Source organism: Caretta caretta, chromosome 5, assembly GCF_965140235.1.
Source record: "Caretta caretta isolate rCarCar2 chromosome 5, rCarCar1.hap1, whole genome shotgun sequence".
Lineage (NCBI taxonomy): Eukaryota > Metazoa > Chordata > Testudines > Cheloniidae > Caretta > Caretta caretta.
Genome location: NC_134210.1, coordinates 110,158 through 125,883, shown reverse-complemented (window position 1 = coordinate 125,883; position 15,726 = coordinate 110,158). Strand labels below are relative to the sequence as shown.

Sequence of the window (15,726 nt, the reverse complement as noted above, 5' to 3'; positions counted from 1 at the left end):
CTTAGAAGGAGATTTATTCCTCTTCTCTTTAAGGGAATGCTTCAATCTCCCTTCCTCACTCTTTCCCTAGTGCTTCTTACCACTGTCCTTTGAAAACTATTTCAGAGAAGGAGCTTTGGAGCCAATCAACACTAAGCTTGATGGAGCACTCTTGAACTCCTGCAGCTGGTGTACAGAAGGTACCACAAGCCTGAGTCCCAGTCTACCCTCATGGGCCTGTCCATTAGAAACATTTTAAGCCAGCGGTCTCTGGATTGCATCATCCTATGCAATAACAAGCAGCAGATACCACAGTTAGAAGTAATGAGAGTCTGTCCGAGGAGCAGAGGCAGGTGTCGTGGTCTTCCTTCATAAGAAGCAGTCGGAGACAGACCACACAGTTTTTAAATCCAGGCGACCTGGGCATGTTAGGAATCAGTTCTTCAAGAGGGAGATGAGTGGCGGAGTTAAGTCCTGAAAATGATCCCCCTTTGCACTTACTTTCTACTGTAGGCAACAGTTACCTAAATATAAATAAATACACATACACTTATATATAAATAACAATACACACAAAATCAAATAATTAGCCAAATCTCAACTGGCTACAGATACAGCTCACTCCATCTCAGGCCAAGGACGGGGAGGAATTGGAGTGGTAGATGGCTGGTGCCACCTTTTATATCCTCGGAAGGGAGTATGACGCTAGGTAGGTGCATGTATAAGCCAATGGACACTGCTTGTGAGAAGCTTCTGGTCTCAGCACGTGGAATGTGGACTATAAGGTGGATAGAAAGTTGGCTAGATTGTCAGGCTCAACGGGTAGTGATCAATGGCTCCATGTCTAGTTGGCAGCCAGTATCAAGTGGAGTGCCCCAAGGGTCGGTTTTGTTCAATATCTTCATAAATGATCTGGAGGATGGTGTGGATTGCACCCTCAGGAAGTTGCAGATGACACTAAACTGAGAGGAGAGGTAGATACGCTGGAGAGTAGGGATAGGATACAGAGGGACCTAGACAAATTAGAGGATTGGGCCTAAAGAAATCTGATGAGGTTCAACAAGGACAAGTGCAGAGTCCTGCACTTAGGACGGAAGAATCCCATGCACTGCTACAGACTAGGGACCGAATGGCTCGGCAGCAGTTCTGCGGAAAAGGACCTAGGGGTGACAGTGGACGAGAAGCTGGATATGAGTCAACAGTGTGCCCTTGTTGCCAAGAAGGCCAATGGCATTTTAGGATATATATGTAGGGGCATTGCCAGCAGATCGAGGGACGTGATTGTTCCCCTCTATTCGACATTGGTGAGGCCTCATCTGGAGTACTGTGTCCAGTTCTGGGCCCCACACTACAAGAAGGATGTGGAAAAATTGGAAAGAGTCCAGCGGAAGGCAACAAAAATGATTAGGGGACTGGAACACATGACTTATGAGGAGAGGCTGAGGGAACTGGGATTGTTTAGTCTGTGGAAGAGAAGAATGAGGGGGGATTTGACAGCTGCTTTCAACTCCCTGAAAGGGGGTTCCAAAGAGGAGGGCTCTAGACTGTTCTCAGTGGTAGCTGATGACAGAACAAGGAGTAATGGTCTCAAGTTGCAGTGGGGGAGGTTTAGGTTGGATATTAGGAAAAACTTTTTCACTAGGAGGGTGGTGAAACACTGGAATGCGTTACCTAGGGAGGTGGTGGAATCTCCTTCCTTAGATATTTTTAAGGTTAGGCTTGAGAAAGCCCTGGCTGGGATGATTTAGTTGGGGATTGGTCCTGCTTTGAGCAGGGGGTTGGACTAGATGACCTCCTGAGGTCCCTTCCAACCCTGATATTCTATGATTCTATGAATGCATGTACAATCAAGCTCTTGAAGAATGAGTTGGTTTTCCTTATAAAAATGAAATACTTGTTTTTAAATAATGTTTAAGTATAATTATTTATAATTTTTTTTTATCACCTCTGCTGAATGAGTGCACCCTGCCTTGTTTACTGGATGAGATACTGGTCATACATATATAACAGTACCTGATCATATAACTAAAGACTAATGTAATGCATATGCACAAACAGGACACATGTTAAGGTTATACCGAAAAACTTAACGTTGGCCATTTCCTGGTTTTTGAGTGTTTATATGGAATTTCCTGGTACATTTTTTATTAGGGCTGTTGATTAATGGCAGTTAACTCATGCAATTAACTAAAAAAAAATTAATTGCAATTAAAAAAATTAATCGCGATTAACAGCAGTTTTAATCGCACTGTTAAACAATAGACTACCAACTGAAATGTACTAAATATTTTTGGATATTTTTTGACATTTTCAAATATATTGGATTTCAATTACAACACAGGGTTGGTCCTGCTTTGAGCAGGGGGGTGGACTAAATGACCTCCTGAGGTCTCTTCCAACCCTAATCTTCTATGATTCTCCTCAGACATCTGTTGCACCAACCCCCACAACATCTTCTCTGATCCACAGCTTGTCCCTGTACCACTCTAGTCACAATTGCCATACCTGAGGGAACGTGCTCTGCTCATCCAGGAGAGACAGCAGCCCCAGCGGCTTGGCCAGGAACAGGTCCTGCAGCAGGAGAAGGAAAAGAGATGAGCCCCTTACCTAACAGGGAGTGAAGGCAGTCCATCCTCTCCTGAGAGGCCATCTCCCCTCCATCTGCTCACTACACTCTCTGCCCCCACCTTCAAAAGAACTTTTCCCAAGATCCTAACCCTCCCAACACTGGATACAGCACTTCCTCCCTCCCTCCCTCGGGCCTCTGCCTAGGGCTAGAGGGGTCTCTCCCACACCCAGCTCTAGGTCACTCACCAAAATGGGTTTGTTATTGTTGAATGTAATTTCCTCCCAGGGCAGCCCTTCCTCCTGGTATGCGGCCTGCTCCAGTTGGAAAATATGCTGAGACACAGAAGAGAGTAAAATTGGAGCTCCCAGCAGCACCAACAGCCTTCAGCCAAGTCATGCATCCTTCCCCTCAACACTCTACATGCAAGGCAGAGTCACAGCTTCAAACCTCCCCAAGACAAGATCACTGCTGTGAGCAATCCCTCTGTGCCAGGCCCACCATCCAATGGTAACCCCTATGCATGAGGAGGCCTCTGCTCCAGGATCACCACTCTGGGCTCCCCCAGCCCCATGGGGGCCCTACCGTACAAGGAGAGGTCACCACTCTGCCCTCCCATGGCTCTCCCAACGCCCTGCGGAGCACCCTGCCAGGCCAGAAAACGTCACACCTGGAACTCACATAATTGAAGAAGTGCTGCAGCTGCTCATTGGCCAAGTTTATGCAGAGCTGCTCAAAACGATTCACCACAAAGTTCTCAAACCCAAAGATATCCAGGATCCCTAGAAGGAGGGAGATGAGCCTCAACATAGACCCCTGTAGACTCACCTATGGGGTGGCTGAATACTCCTTAAACTAAGCCCCCAACTTTGGCAGCTAAATACTCCCCTCCCTGAGCCCCTTGCCTTCACACCAAGCTCTCATCCCCTCAGAGACTTGGCCTTGTGAGACCCTCCCCCCCCCCGCATAATGCTTCTTCCACAGGCTGCCATGACACCCCTGCACTGCGTCTCATTCCCCTCACACCAATCCCATCCCTGCAGCCAGCTACACCCCAGCTCCCTCCACCCCACAGAGACCCACCTCACAGAGAACACTAGAACTAAATCCCAGTGAACTCTAGTGAGACTCCCAGCAACAATCCAAACCCCAGCACAAGCTCTGCCCCATTGCAAAGACTGCATTCTTCCCCAGAATTACATCTGTGCAGCCAGGTTCCTCTTCTGACTGTGTCCTCCAGAGACACTGTGAAAATAATCTTCCCCAAGGCTACCATCTCCTGGGAATTACAACCCTGTATTCAGTCCTAGAGACACCTCCACCCCCATGGTGCTTTGCCCCTTTGACTGTAGCATGTGCATTCAGGGGGCTGACAGGAGCAAAATAGTTGGGACTCACCAATCTCCCTCAGCTCCACCTCAGGATCCACATTCTCAGCCAGCAGTTCATTGATTTTGCGGACAATCCAACCAAACACGCGGCCATATACCACCTTAGCAATGGAGTCCCGGGCATCTGCACAGCCAGACAATAAAGAAAGATGGTCACCTAGCCACAGGTGATCCTTCCCCTCGAAGAACTTCTGAGCTTCTCCCTAGGCCACCAAGAGGTCCTTGGGGTGGGACCCTCCTCCACCTGGGGGCCCAAAAGAACTAATGGCTCCAGAGGGAGGACTGGGTACCGTTGCACATGCTAAATAGGGAATGTGGGGCCTGGGCTATTTCTCTGCACCTCCCCCTACATGTGATTAATGCTCTGTCTGGAGTAGATTATGAAGCTCTGTTGAGACTGTAACTAGCTATCCATTACAAGATGGATTTTGACCCCTACCCACCCTTAAGATTCCTTGGGAAGACAAAAAGATAAGGAGTACTTGTGGCACCTTACAGACTATCCAATTTATTTGAGCATAAGCTTTCGTGAGCTACAGCTCACTTCATCGGATACATACTGTGGAAAATACAGAAGATGTTTGTTTTTATACACACAAACCATGAAAAAATGGGTGATTATCACTACAAAAGGTTTTCTCTCCCCCCACCCCACTCTCCTGCTGGTAATAGCTTATGTAAAGTGATCACTCTCCTTACAATTTGTATGATAATCAAGGTGGGCCATTTCCAACACAAATCCAGGGTTTAACAAGAACGTCTGAGGAACAGTGGGGGGGCGGGCGGTAGGAAAAAACAAGGGGAAATAGGTTACCTTGCATAATGACTTAGCCACTCCCAGTCTCTATTCAAGCATAAGTTAATGGTATCCAATTTGCAAATGAATTCCAATTCAGCAGTCTCTCGTTGGAGTCTATTTTTGAAGTTTTTTGTTGAAGGATAGTCACTTTGAGATCAGAAATCGAGTGACCAGAGAGATTGAAGTGTTCTCCAACTGGAATTCTTGACATCTGATTTGTGTCCATTTATTCTTTTACGTAGAGACTGTCCAGTTTGACCAATGTACATGGCAGAGGGGCATTGCTGGCACATGATGGCATATGTCACATTGGTGGATGTGCAGGTGAACGAGCCTCTGATAGTGTGGCTGATGTGATTAGGCCCTGTGATGGTGTCCCCTGAATAGATATGTGGGCACAGTTGGCAACGGGCTTTGTTGCAAGGATAGGTTCCTGGGTTAGTGGTTCTGTTGTGTGGTATGTGGTTGCTGGTGAGTATTCGCTTCAGGTTGGGGGGCTGTCTGTAGGCAAGGACTGGCCTGTCTCCCAAGATTTGTGAGAGTGTTGGGTCGTCCTTCAGGATAGGTTGTAGATCCTTGATAATGCGTTGGAGGGGTTTTAGTTGGGGGCTGAAGGTGACGGCTAGTGGCGTTCTGTTATTTTCTTTGTTAGGCCTCTCCTGTAGTAGGTGACTTCCGGGAACTCTTCTGGCTCTATCAATCTGTTTCTTCACTTCCGCAGGTGGGTATTGTAGTTGTAAGAATGCTTGATGGAGATCTTGTAGGTGTTTGTCTCTGTCTGAGGGGTTGGAGCAAATGCAGTTGTATCACAGAGCTTGGCTGTAGACAATGGATCGTGTGATGTGGTCAGGGTGAAAGCTGGAGGCATGTAGGTAGGAATAGCGTCAGTAGGTTTCCGGTATAGGGTGGTGTTTATGTGACCATCGTTTATTAGCACTGTAGTGTCCAGGAAGTGGATTTCTTGTGTGGACTGGACCAGGCTGAGGTTGATGGTGGGATGGAGATTGTTGAAATCATGGTGAAATTCCTCAAGGGCTTCTTTTCCATGGGTCCAGATGAAGAAGATGTCATCAGTATAGCGCAAGTAGAGTAGAGGCGTTAGGGGACGAGAGCTGAGAAAGCGTTGTTCTAAGTCAGCCATAAAAATGTTGGCATACTGTGGGGCCATGAGGGTACCCATAGCAGTGCCGCTGATTTGAAGGTATACATTGTCCCCAAATGTAAAATAGTTATGGGTAAGGACAAAGTCACAAAGTTCAGCCACCAGGTTAGCTTTGACATTATCGGGGACAGTGTTCTTGACGGCTTGTAGTCCATCTTTGTGTGGAATGTTGGTGTAGAGGGCTTCTACATCCATAGTGGCCAGGATGGTGTTATCAGGAAGATCACCGATGGATTGTAGTTTCCTCAGGAAGTCAGTGGTGTCTTGAAGGTAGCTGGGAGGGCTGGTAGCGTAGGGCCTGAGGAGGGAGTCTACATAGCCAGACAATCCTGCAGTCAGGGAGCCAATGCCTGAAATGATGGGGCGCTCAGGATTTCCAGGTTTATGGATCTTGGGTAGTAGATAGAATATCCCAGGTCGGGGTTCCAGGGGTGTGTCTGTGGGGATTTGTTCTTGTGCTTTTTCAGGGAGTTTCTTGAGCAAATGCTGTAGTTGCTTTTGGTAACTCTCAGTGGGATCAGAGGGTAATGGCTTGTAGAAAGTGGTGCTGGACAGCTGCCGAGCAACCTCTTGTTCATATTCCGACCTATTCATGATGACAACAGCACCCCCTTTGTCAGCCTTTTTGATTATGAGGTCAGAGTTGTTTCTGAGTCTGTGGATGGCATTGTGTTCTGCACGGCTGAGGTTGTGGGGCAAGTGATGCTGCTTTTCCACAATTTCAGCCCGTGCACGTTGGTGGAAGCACTCTATGTAGAAGTCCAGTCTGCTGTCTCGACCTTCAGGAGGAGTCCACCTAGAATCCTTCTTTTCGTAGTGCTGGTAGGGAGGTCTTGACATCTCCGACTCAAGGAATATTTCCAACACACCTCTTAACAACATACTAATCCACAGAGACCTCCCTACCAACGCTACAAAAAGAAGGATTCTAGGTGGACTCCTCCTGAAGATCGAGACAGCAGACTGGACTTCTACATAGAGGGCTTCCACCGACGTGCATGGGCTGAAATTGTGGAAAAGCAGCATCACTTATGTTGGCATACTGTGGGGCCATGCGGAACCACCTGATCAACATCCTCTACAGCAAACAGGGAAAGATAAAGAATGAGCTCTCAAAAATGGATACTCTCATAAAATACCAACCTTCCACACAAACTTCCTTGTGGCTGGACTTTACTAAAACTAGACAAGCCATTTACAACACACACTTTGCTTCTCTACAAAAGAAAAAGGACACTAAACTTTGTAAACTACTACATGCCACAAGGGGCCACAGCAATGGTTCCCTCAACCCACCCAGCAATATTGTTAACCTATCCAACTATACTCTTAGGACAGCTGCTTCTGCTGGGCCTCTCCTTCTGCCCCTCCACCCCCACGAACATGATACAGTTCTGTGGTGACCTAGAATCCTATTTTCGACGTCTCCGACTCAAGGAATATTTCCAACACACCTCTGAACAACATACTAATCCACAGAGACCTCCCTACCAACACTACAAAAAGAAGGATTCTAGGTGGACTCCTCCTGAAGGTCGAGACAGCAGACTGGACTTCTACATAGAGTGCTTCCACCAACGTGCACGGGCTGAAATTGTGGAAAAGCAGCATCACTTGCCCCACAACCTCAGCCGTGCAGAACACAATGCCATCCACAGACTCAGAAACAACTCTGACATCATAATCAAAAAGGCTGACAAAGGAGGTGCTGTTGTCATCATGAATATATCGGAACATGAACAAGAGGCTGCTCGGCAGCTCTCCAACACCACTTTCTACAAGCCATTACCCTCTGATCCAACTGAGAGTTACCAAAAGCAACTACAGCATTTGCTCAAGAAACTCCCTGAAAAAGCACAAGAACAAATCCCCACAGACACACCCCTGGAACCCCGACCTGGGATATTCTATCTACTACCCAAGATCCATAAACCTGGAAATCCTGGGCGCCCCATCATTTCAGGCATTGGCACCCTGAAAGCAGGATTGTCTGGCTATGTAGACTCCCTTCTCAGGCCCTAGGCTACCAGCCCTCCCAGCTACCTTCGAGACACCACTGACTTCCTGAGGAAACTACAATCCATCAGTGATTTTCCTGATAACACCATCCTGGCCACTATGGATGTAGAAGCCCTCTACACCAACATTCCACACAAAGATGGACTACAAGCCGTCAAGAACACTATCCCCGATAATGTCACGGCTAACCTGGTGGCTGAACTTTGTGACTTTGTCCTTACCCATAACTATTTTACATTTGGGGACAATGTATACCTTCAAATCAGCGGCACTGCTATGGGTACCCTCATGGCCCCACAGTATGCCAACATTTTTATGGCTGACTTAGAACAACGCTTCCTCAGCTCTCGTCCCCTAACGCCCCTACTCTACTTGCGCTATATTGATGACATCTTCATCATCATTAGTCATGCCTGACTAATCTAATCGCCTTTTATGATGAGATTACTGGTTCTGTGGATGAAGGGAAAGCAGTGGATGTATTGTTTCTTGACTTTAGCAAAGCTTTTGACACGGTCTCCCACAGTATTCTTTGTCAGCAAGTTAAGGAAGTATGGGCTGGAAGAATGCACTATAAGGTGGGTAGAAAGCTGGCTAGATTGTCGGGCTCAACGGGTAGTTATCAATGGTTCCATGTCTAGTTGGCAGCCGGTATCAAGTGGAGTGCCCCAAGGGTCGGTCCTGGGGCCGGTTTTGTTCAATATCTTCATAAATGATCTGGAGGATGGTATGGATTGCACTCTCAGCAAATTTGCAGATGATACTAAACTGGGAGGAGTGGTAGATACGTTGGAGGGGAGGGATAGGATACAGAAGGACCTAGACAAATTGGAGGATTGGGCCAAAAGAAATCTGATGAGGTTCAATAAGGATAAGTGCAGGGTCCTGCACTTAGGACGGAAGAACCCAATGCACAGCTACAGACTAGGGACCGAATGGCTAGGCAGCAGTTCTGCGGAAAAGGACCTAGGGGTGACAGTGGACGAGAAGCTGGATATGAGTCAGCAGTGTGCCCTTGTTGCCAAGAAGGCCAATGGCATTTTGGGATGTATAAGTAGGGGCATAGCGAGCAGATCGAGGGACGTGATCGTTCCCCTCTATTCGACATTGGTGAGGCCTCATCTGGAGTACTGTGTCTAGTTTTGGGCCCCACACTTCAAGAAGGATGTGGATAAATTGGAGAGAGTCCAGCGAAGGGCAACAAAAATGATTAGGTTTCAGAGTAACAGCCGTGTTAGAGCTGTAGGTCACGAAAGCTCATGCTCAAATAAATTGGTTAGTCTCTAAGGTGCCAAAAATGATTAGGGGTCTGGAACACATGAGTTATGAGGAGAGGCTGAGGGAGCTGGGATTGTTTAGCCTGCAGAAGAGAAGAATGAGGGGGGATTTGATAGCTGCTTTCAACTACCTGAAAGGGGGTTCCAAAGAGGATGGCTCTAGACTGTTCTCAATGGTAGCAGATGACAGAACGAGGAGTAATGGTCTCAAGTTGCAGTGGGGGAGGTTTAGATCGGATATTAGGAAAAACTTTTTCACTAAGAGGGTGGTGAAACACTGGAATCTCTAGGGAGGTGGTAGAATCTCCTTCCTTAGAGGTTTTTAAGGTCAGGCTTGACAAAGCCCTGGCTGGGATGATTTAACTGGGAATTGGTCCTGCTTCGAGCAGGGGGTTGGACTAGATGACCTTCTGGGGTCCCTTCCAACCCTTATATTCTATGATTCTATGATCTGGACCCATGGAAAAGAAGCCCTTGAGGAATTCCACCACGATTTCAACAATTTCCATCCCACCATCAACCTCAGCCTGGTCCAGTCCACACAAGAGATCCACTTCCTGGACACTACAGTGCTAATAAACGATGGTCACATAAACACCACCCTATACCAGAAACCTACTGACCGCTATTCCTACCTACATGCCTCCAGCATTCACCCTGACCACACCACACGATCCATTGTCTACAGCCAAGCTCTGCGATACAACCACATTTGCTCCAACCCCTCAGACAGAGACAAACACCGACAAGATCTCCATCAAGCATTCTTACAACTACAATACCCACCTGCAGAAGTAAAGAAACAGATTGATAGAGCCAGAAGAGTTCCCAGACGTCACCTACTACAGGACAGGCCTAACAAAGAAAATAACAGAACGCCACTAGCCGTCACCTTCAGCCCCCAACTAAAACCCCTCCAACGCATTATCAAGGATCTACAACCTATCCTGAAGGACGACCCAACACTCTCACAAATCTTGGGAGACAGGCCAGTCCTTGCCTACAGACAGCCCCCCAACCTGAAGCGAATACTCACCAGCAACCACATACCACACAACAGAACCACTAACCCAGGAACCTATCCTTACAACAAAGCCCGTTGCCAACTGTGCCCACATATCTATTTAGGGGACACCATCACAGGGCCTAATCACATCAGCCACACTATCAGAGGCTCGTTCACCTGCACATCCACCAATGTGATATATGCCATCATGTGCCAGCAATGCCCCTTTGCCATGTACGTTGGTCAAACTGGACAGTCTCTACGTAAAAGAATAAATGGACACAAAGATGTCAAGAATTATAACATTCATAAACCAGTTGGAGAACACTTCAATCTCTCTGGTCACTCGATTTCTGATCTCAAAGTGACTATCCTTCAACAAAAAAACTTCAAAAATAGACTCCAACGAGAGACTGCTGAATTGGAATTCATTTGCAAATTGGATACCATTAACTTATGCTTGAATAGAGACTGGGAGTGGCTAAGTCATTATGCAAGGTAACCTATTTCTCCTTGTTTTTTCCTACCGCCCGCCCCCCCACTGATCCTCAGACGTTCTTGTTAAACCCTGGATTTGTTTTGGAAATGGCCCACCTTGATTATCATACAAATTGTAAGGAGAGTGATCACTTTACATAAGCTATTACCAGCAGTAGAGTGGGGTGGGGGCGAGAAAACCTTTTGTAGTGATAATCACCCATTTTTTCATGGTTTGTGTGTATAAAAACAAACATCTTCTGTATTTTCCACAGTATGTATCCGATGAAGTGAGCTGTAGCTCACGAAAGCTTACGCTCAAATAAATTGGTTAGTGTCTAAGGTGCCACAAGTACTCCTTTTCTTTTTGCAAACAAATGCTTAACTTTTAACGCATGAGAACTTAACTAGCACCTGCAGATGTCCTATGGACTTCCCTATAGAAGTATGCCCAATTCAGAATGTGCCTGTGCATTGAAAGATGTAAACATTTAGTCAGGTCTGAACTCCATAGACACACATGTGCCATTCTAATCGAAAGACTTATCAAACACCCTTATTTAAATAATGAATACACAGGCTCAAAGTATAATTTTTCAACCTTATCCCCCCACTTGACCTCTCACCTGCTTTTGCTATTGCTGTTTCAAACAGCAGGAGGTCAAAGTGCACTATTAGTTAGTGCTCCGTAGCAGGGTCCACACAGCCAGATGGTGCATGGCAGGCTACAGTGCTGTAGGTTTACACTCCAGCTTGCCACACACTAAATAGTCATGTGGACAAGCCCTCTGCATTCCCTATCAATGGAATAGTCTGTTATTAATCAAAACAATAATAGTATTTCTCTCCCTCTTCCCAAGACGAGAAAGAATTGATAAGTTTATAGAGTTTGTGACAATAACCACATATCCCTGTATTCATTGTATATTTTGATCTGTAGCTAAAATCTGATTTTTCTGTCCTATGTTCTAAGACAGGGGTGGACAAACTACGTCCCACGGGCCACATTCGGCCTACCAGATGATTTAATCCGACTCTTGAGCTCCCGTGCTCCAGGCAGGGAGCAAGGTCGGGGGCTGCTCCACATGTGTGTGCCGCAGCTCCCAGAAGCAGCGGCATGTCTCCCCTATGGCTCCTATGTTTAGGGGCAGCCAGGGGGCTCCACGTACAGCCCCCGCCCCAAGCACCGACCCTGCAGCTCCCATTGGCTGGGAACCATGGCCAATGGGAGTTGCAGGGGCGGCGCCTGTGGATGAGGCAGTGCACAGAGCCACCTGGCTGCGCCTCTGTGTGGGAGGCAGAGGGAGGATATGCAGCTGCTTCTGTTAAGCGCCACCTGGAGCCTGCACCCCGATCTCCTCCCATGCCCCAACCCCCAGCCCTGACCCTCTCCCGCCCTCCGAACCCCTCGGTCCCAGCCCGGAGTCCCCTCCTGCACTGCAAACCCCTCAACCCCAGCCCCACCCCAGAGCCTGCAGCTCCAGTCGGGGGCCCCCCTCCCCATACTCCAACCCCCTGCCACAGCCTGGAGCCCCCTCCCACACCCTGAACTCCTCATTTCTGGTCCCACCCCAGAGCCCGCACCCCCATCCAGAGCCCTCACCCCGTCCTGAACCCCAATCCCAATTTTGTGAGCATTCATGGCCCACCATACAATTTCCATACCCAGTTGTGGCTCTCAGGCCAAAAAGTTTGCCCACCCCTGTTCTAAGGGTATTCTGAAGCTCCACAGGGTGTCTGGACTCCTTAGCAGTAGGAGGAAAATTAACTACTTCCTCATTGGTGATGGTGCAACACACTTATGAGTGCAAATAACAATTATACTGCACTCAGAGACCCAGCTGGAAGCTCCAGCAGACCAAGGAAACCAGTTTAGGTGGGAGGGAATACAATCCCCAGGGAATCTGTTAATGATCCCAGAGACAAAACAGGGGCCAGCTTCTTAAGGGCTGACTGATTATGTCTGTCTGCCACACACAAACACAGCATGATGGACTAAAACTTAACAGAAAGAGAGGGAGAAAACTTGCTGTCTAAGAGGTAACTGAAGATAGACCATCTGGCTAGTAAGCATATATAAAAGATTAAATCTTGCCAGGAGAGACATCTGTTTTGTTTGTAAATCATCTTTTTACTCTATTAAACAAACAAGTTGCTTTTAAGCAAAAGCCATCAAGCATCTCAGAAATTCCCATTTCTGGAGAGAGAGTTGAGCAAGCACTCAACTTAGAGGGGTATCTGCAACACATGGATCTGTGAACCTTGGTATCTATCCTGCTTTTGGTCTAGAAGAGGGAGCAAGTTGCAAGAGCTGAAAGTAGGCGCTAATGTACAGGGAGATGTCAGCAAACCAGTAAAGTGCCTGAAACCACTACGGCTTATTGCTAAAAGCAGCCAAGTCAGCAGGCCGTAAAGTGGCCATGTAGCAAACTCAGCTTGACCAAGGCAGGAGGGGAGGGGATTTTGAGTGCCACAGAAAGGGCAGCTTGACCCCGCAGCCTTCCTAATAAGAATTGTGTTGAAGTTGCTGATGCATGCATTTTAGAAGAGCAGGATGTGCCCCAAGAACATCTATTGGGGCCTCAAGGCTGCAAACTCTGGAAAAACCCACACCTGGGATCAATGATCAGAAGGAGCCTCTTGCTTGCCCATTGGAACTGCTTGCTGAACAAATTTTTTTTAAGGGACATGTCATTCTATTACTAATGCATAAATAAGGGGGAAAAGTTTGAGGTAGTGGGATTCTTTGGGACTGAACTCTCCCTCTGGATGCATCTTGTGTTCCCCACCGGCAGACGGGCTGCCACTGTGCCACTCGAGAGCCACACACAGCTTTGGTAATTATCGAGGGTTGGGGGTGTTTTTTTAATAACCTGTTGCCGACGTGTGTAAGTGCATGAGACTAAGTAAAGTTTAGCTTTAAATGAAAGCACTCATGTTGTCCTGTTTGTGCCGCCATCTATCGGTCAGACGGCTGTGTCTCCCCTGATTTATTTCCTGACTTTTACCTTGCACAGAGTAAAAGTTACCAAGAGCTTTGGGTTGAAAGAACCCTGGGTAACAAAAAATGGTTTGTGTATATGGGAATGAGCAAGGGGGATGGTTTTGCTGTGTGTGCATGTAGCACATTGGGGAAGTTATGTCAATGTGATGAGTTTTAGTTCAAAATATGATGAGGCCGATGATCTCCTCTCCTATGGCAGAGTTTCATATTCTAGGTCTGGGACCTTTGGCAGCTCGGTCTCCTGCATTCACAAGCCCTCCCAGACTGAGGGGGGTTAACTATTTTGGTGGACCATACCTATGGGAGGTCCTGCTGCAAAGACAGGGATGTCTCTCAGGGAACCAGGGCTGATCCCATGGAGGGCTTATGGGGGAAGCCAGTACAGAGATAGAGGTGATGTGTTTGTATTGAGTTTTGTACCAACTGAATCTCCCTCAGGGACTGATGTGTCTTCTCAGATATAATGAACTGCAACATCTGAGCCTGCATATGATAAAGCTCTGATCAGTTGCAGATGGAAGTGAGTTTATCACCCTTAGGCTGGGGCTTAGCCTGAGGGCAGACGTGCTGGATAGTGAATTATGTTACAGACGGCTCAAGTTCTTTGAAGCACATCCCCCTTCCCACCTACATCACCTCCGTTCTTGCCTGGGTAAGAATACACTACCGACCACCTGACCAGAATGGTGATGAGAACTGTGAAATGTTCCAGGAGATGAGAGAGACTATAGAAGTAGAAAACTCAATCATAATAATAGGGGATTTCAACTATCCCCATAATCAATTAAGTATATGTCACCTCAGACTGAGATACAGAGATAAAGTTTCTAGACACCTTAAATGACTCTTCCTTGGAGCAGCTAGTCCTGGAACCCACAAGGGGAGAGGAAATTCTTGATTTAGTCCTAAGTGGAGCACAGGATCTGGCCCAAGAAGTCAATATACTTGAACTGCTCAGTAATAGCGACCATAACATAATTAAATTTAACATCCTGGGGGGTGAGGAGAAGGAAGGAGAGAGAGAATACCAAAGAAACCCACCATGGTAGCATTTAGCTTCAGAAAGGAGAACTACATAAAAATAAGGAAGCTAGTTAAATGGAAATTAAAAGGAGGAGTCTCAAAAATGAAATGCCTGCAAGCTGCATAGAAACTTTTAAAAGCACTTTCATAGAGGCTCAATTAAATGTATACCCCAATTTAAAAAACTTAGCAAGAGGACCAAAAAAGTGTTACCACTTCATTGTTAAACAATAAAGATAAGAATATGCTAGAGGCAAAAGGGCTTCCCGTTAGAAATTGGAAGTCAAATCCTACTGAGGACAATAGAAAGGAGCATACACTCTGGCAAGTCAAGTAAAAGTATAATTAGGCAGGCCAAAAAAATTTTTTTGAAGAGCAACTAGCAAAAGACTCAAAAACAAACAGCGATTTTTTTTTAAGTATACTCAGAAGCAGAAAGCCTGCCAAACAATCAGTGGGGCCACTGGACAACTAAGGTACAAAAAAAAAAAAAAAAAAGCACGCTCAAGGAAGATAAGGCCATTGCAGAGATGCTAAATGAATTCTTTGCATCAGTCTTTACTGCAAAGAGATTGAGGGAGAATCCCACATCTGATCCATTCTTTTCAGGGGACAAATCTGAGGAACTGTCCCAGATTGAGGTGTCAGTAGAGGAGGTTTTGGAACAAATTGATAAATTAAACAGTAATGTCACCAGAACCAGATGGTATTCACCCAAGAGTTCTGAAGGAACTCAAATATGAAATTGCAGTGTAGTAAGTAACCTATCGCTTAACTACAGGTTTCAGAGTAACAGCCGTGTTAGTCTGTATTCGCAAAAAGAAAATGAGTACTTGTGGCACCTTAGAGACTAACCAATTTATTTAAGCATAAGCTTTCGTGAGCTGTAGCTCACAAAAGCTTATGCTCAAATAAATTGGTTAGTCTCTAAGGTGCCACAAGTACTCCTTTTCTATTGCTTAACTCAGTTTCTGTATAGGATGACTGGAGGATAGCTAATGTGACACTAATTTTTTTTAAAAG

The 15,726-nt window shown here is 46.5% G+C and overlaps 1 protein-coding gene across 3 annotated transcripts in view; it reads right to left on the bottom strand.

The window, feature by feature from the left end:
- LOC125629277 (myosin-IIIb) overlaps positions 1-15,726 on the bottom strand; it is a 168,081-nt gene that overhangs the window by 133,886 nt on the left and 18,469 nt on the right. For all 3 annotated transcript variants that reach the window (XM_048834643.2, XM_048834642.2, XM_075128285.1), the window contains exons 10-13: positions 3,944-4,060; positions 3,227-3,327; positions 2,794-2,880; positions 2,485-2,550 (exon numbers count right to left, since the gene is read on the bottom strand). In XM_048834643.2, coding sequence (XP_048690600.2) covers positions 2,485-2,550; positions 2,794-2,880; positions 3,227-3,327; positions 3,944-4,060 — 371 coding nt within the window. The remainder of the gene's footprint in view (positions 1-2,484; positions 2,551-2,793; positions 2,881-3,226; positions 3,328-3,943; positions 4,061-15,726) is intronic.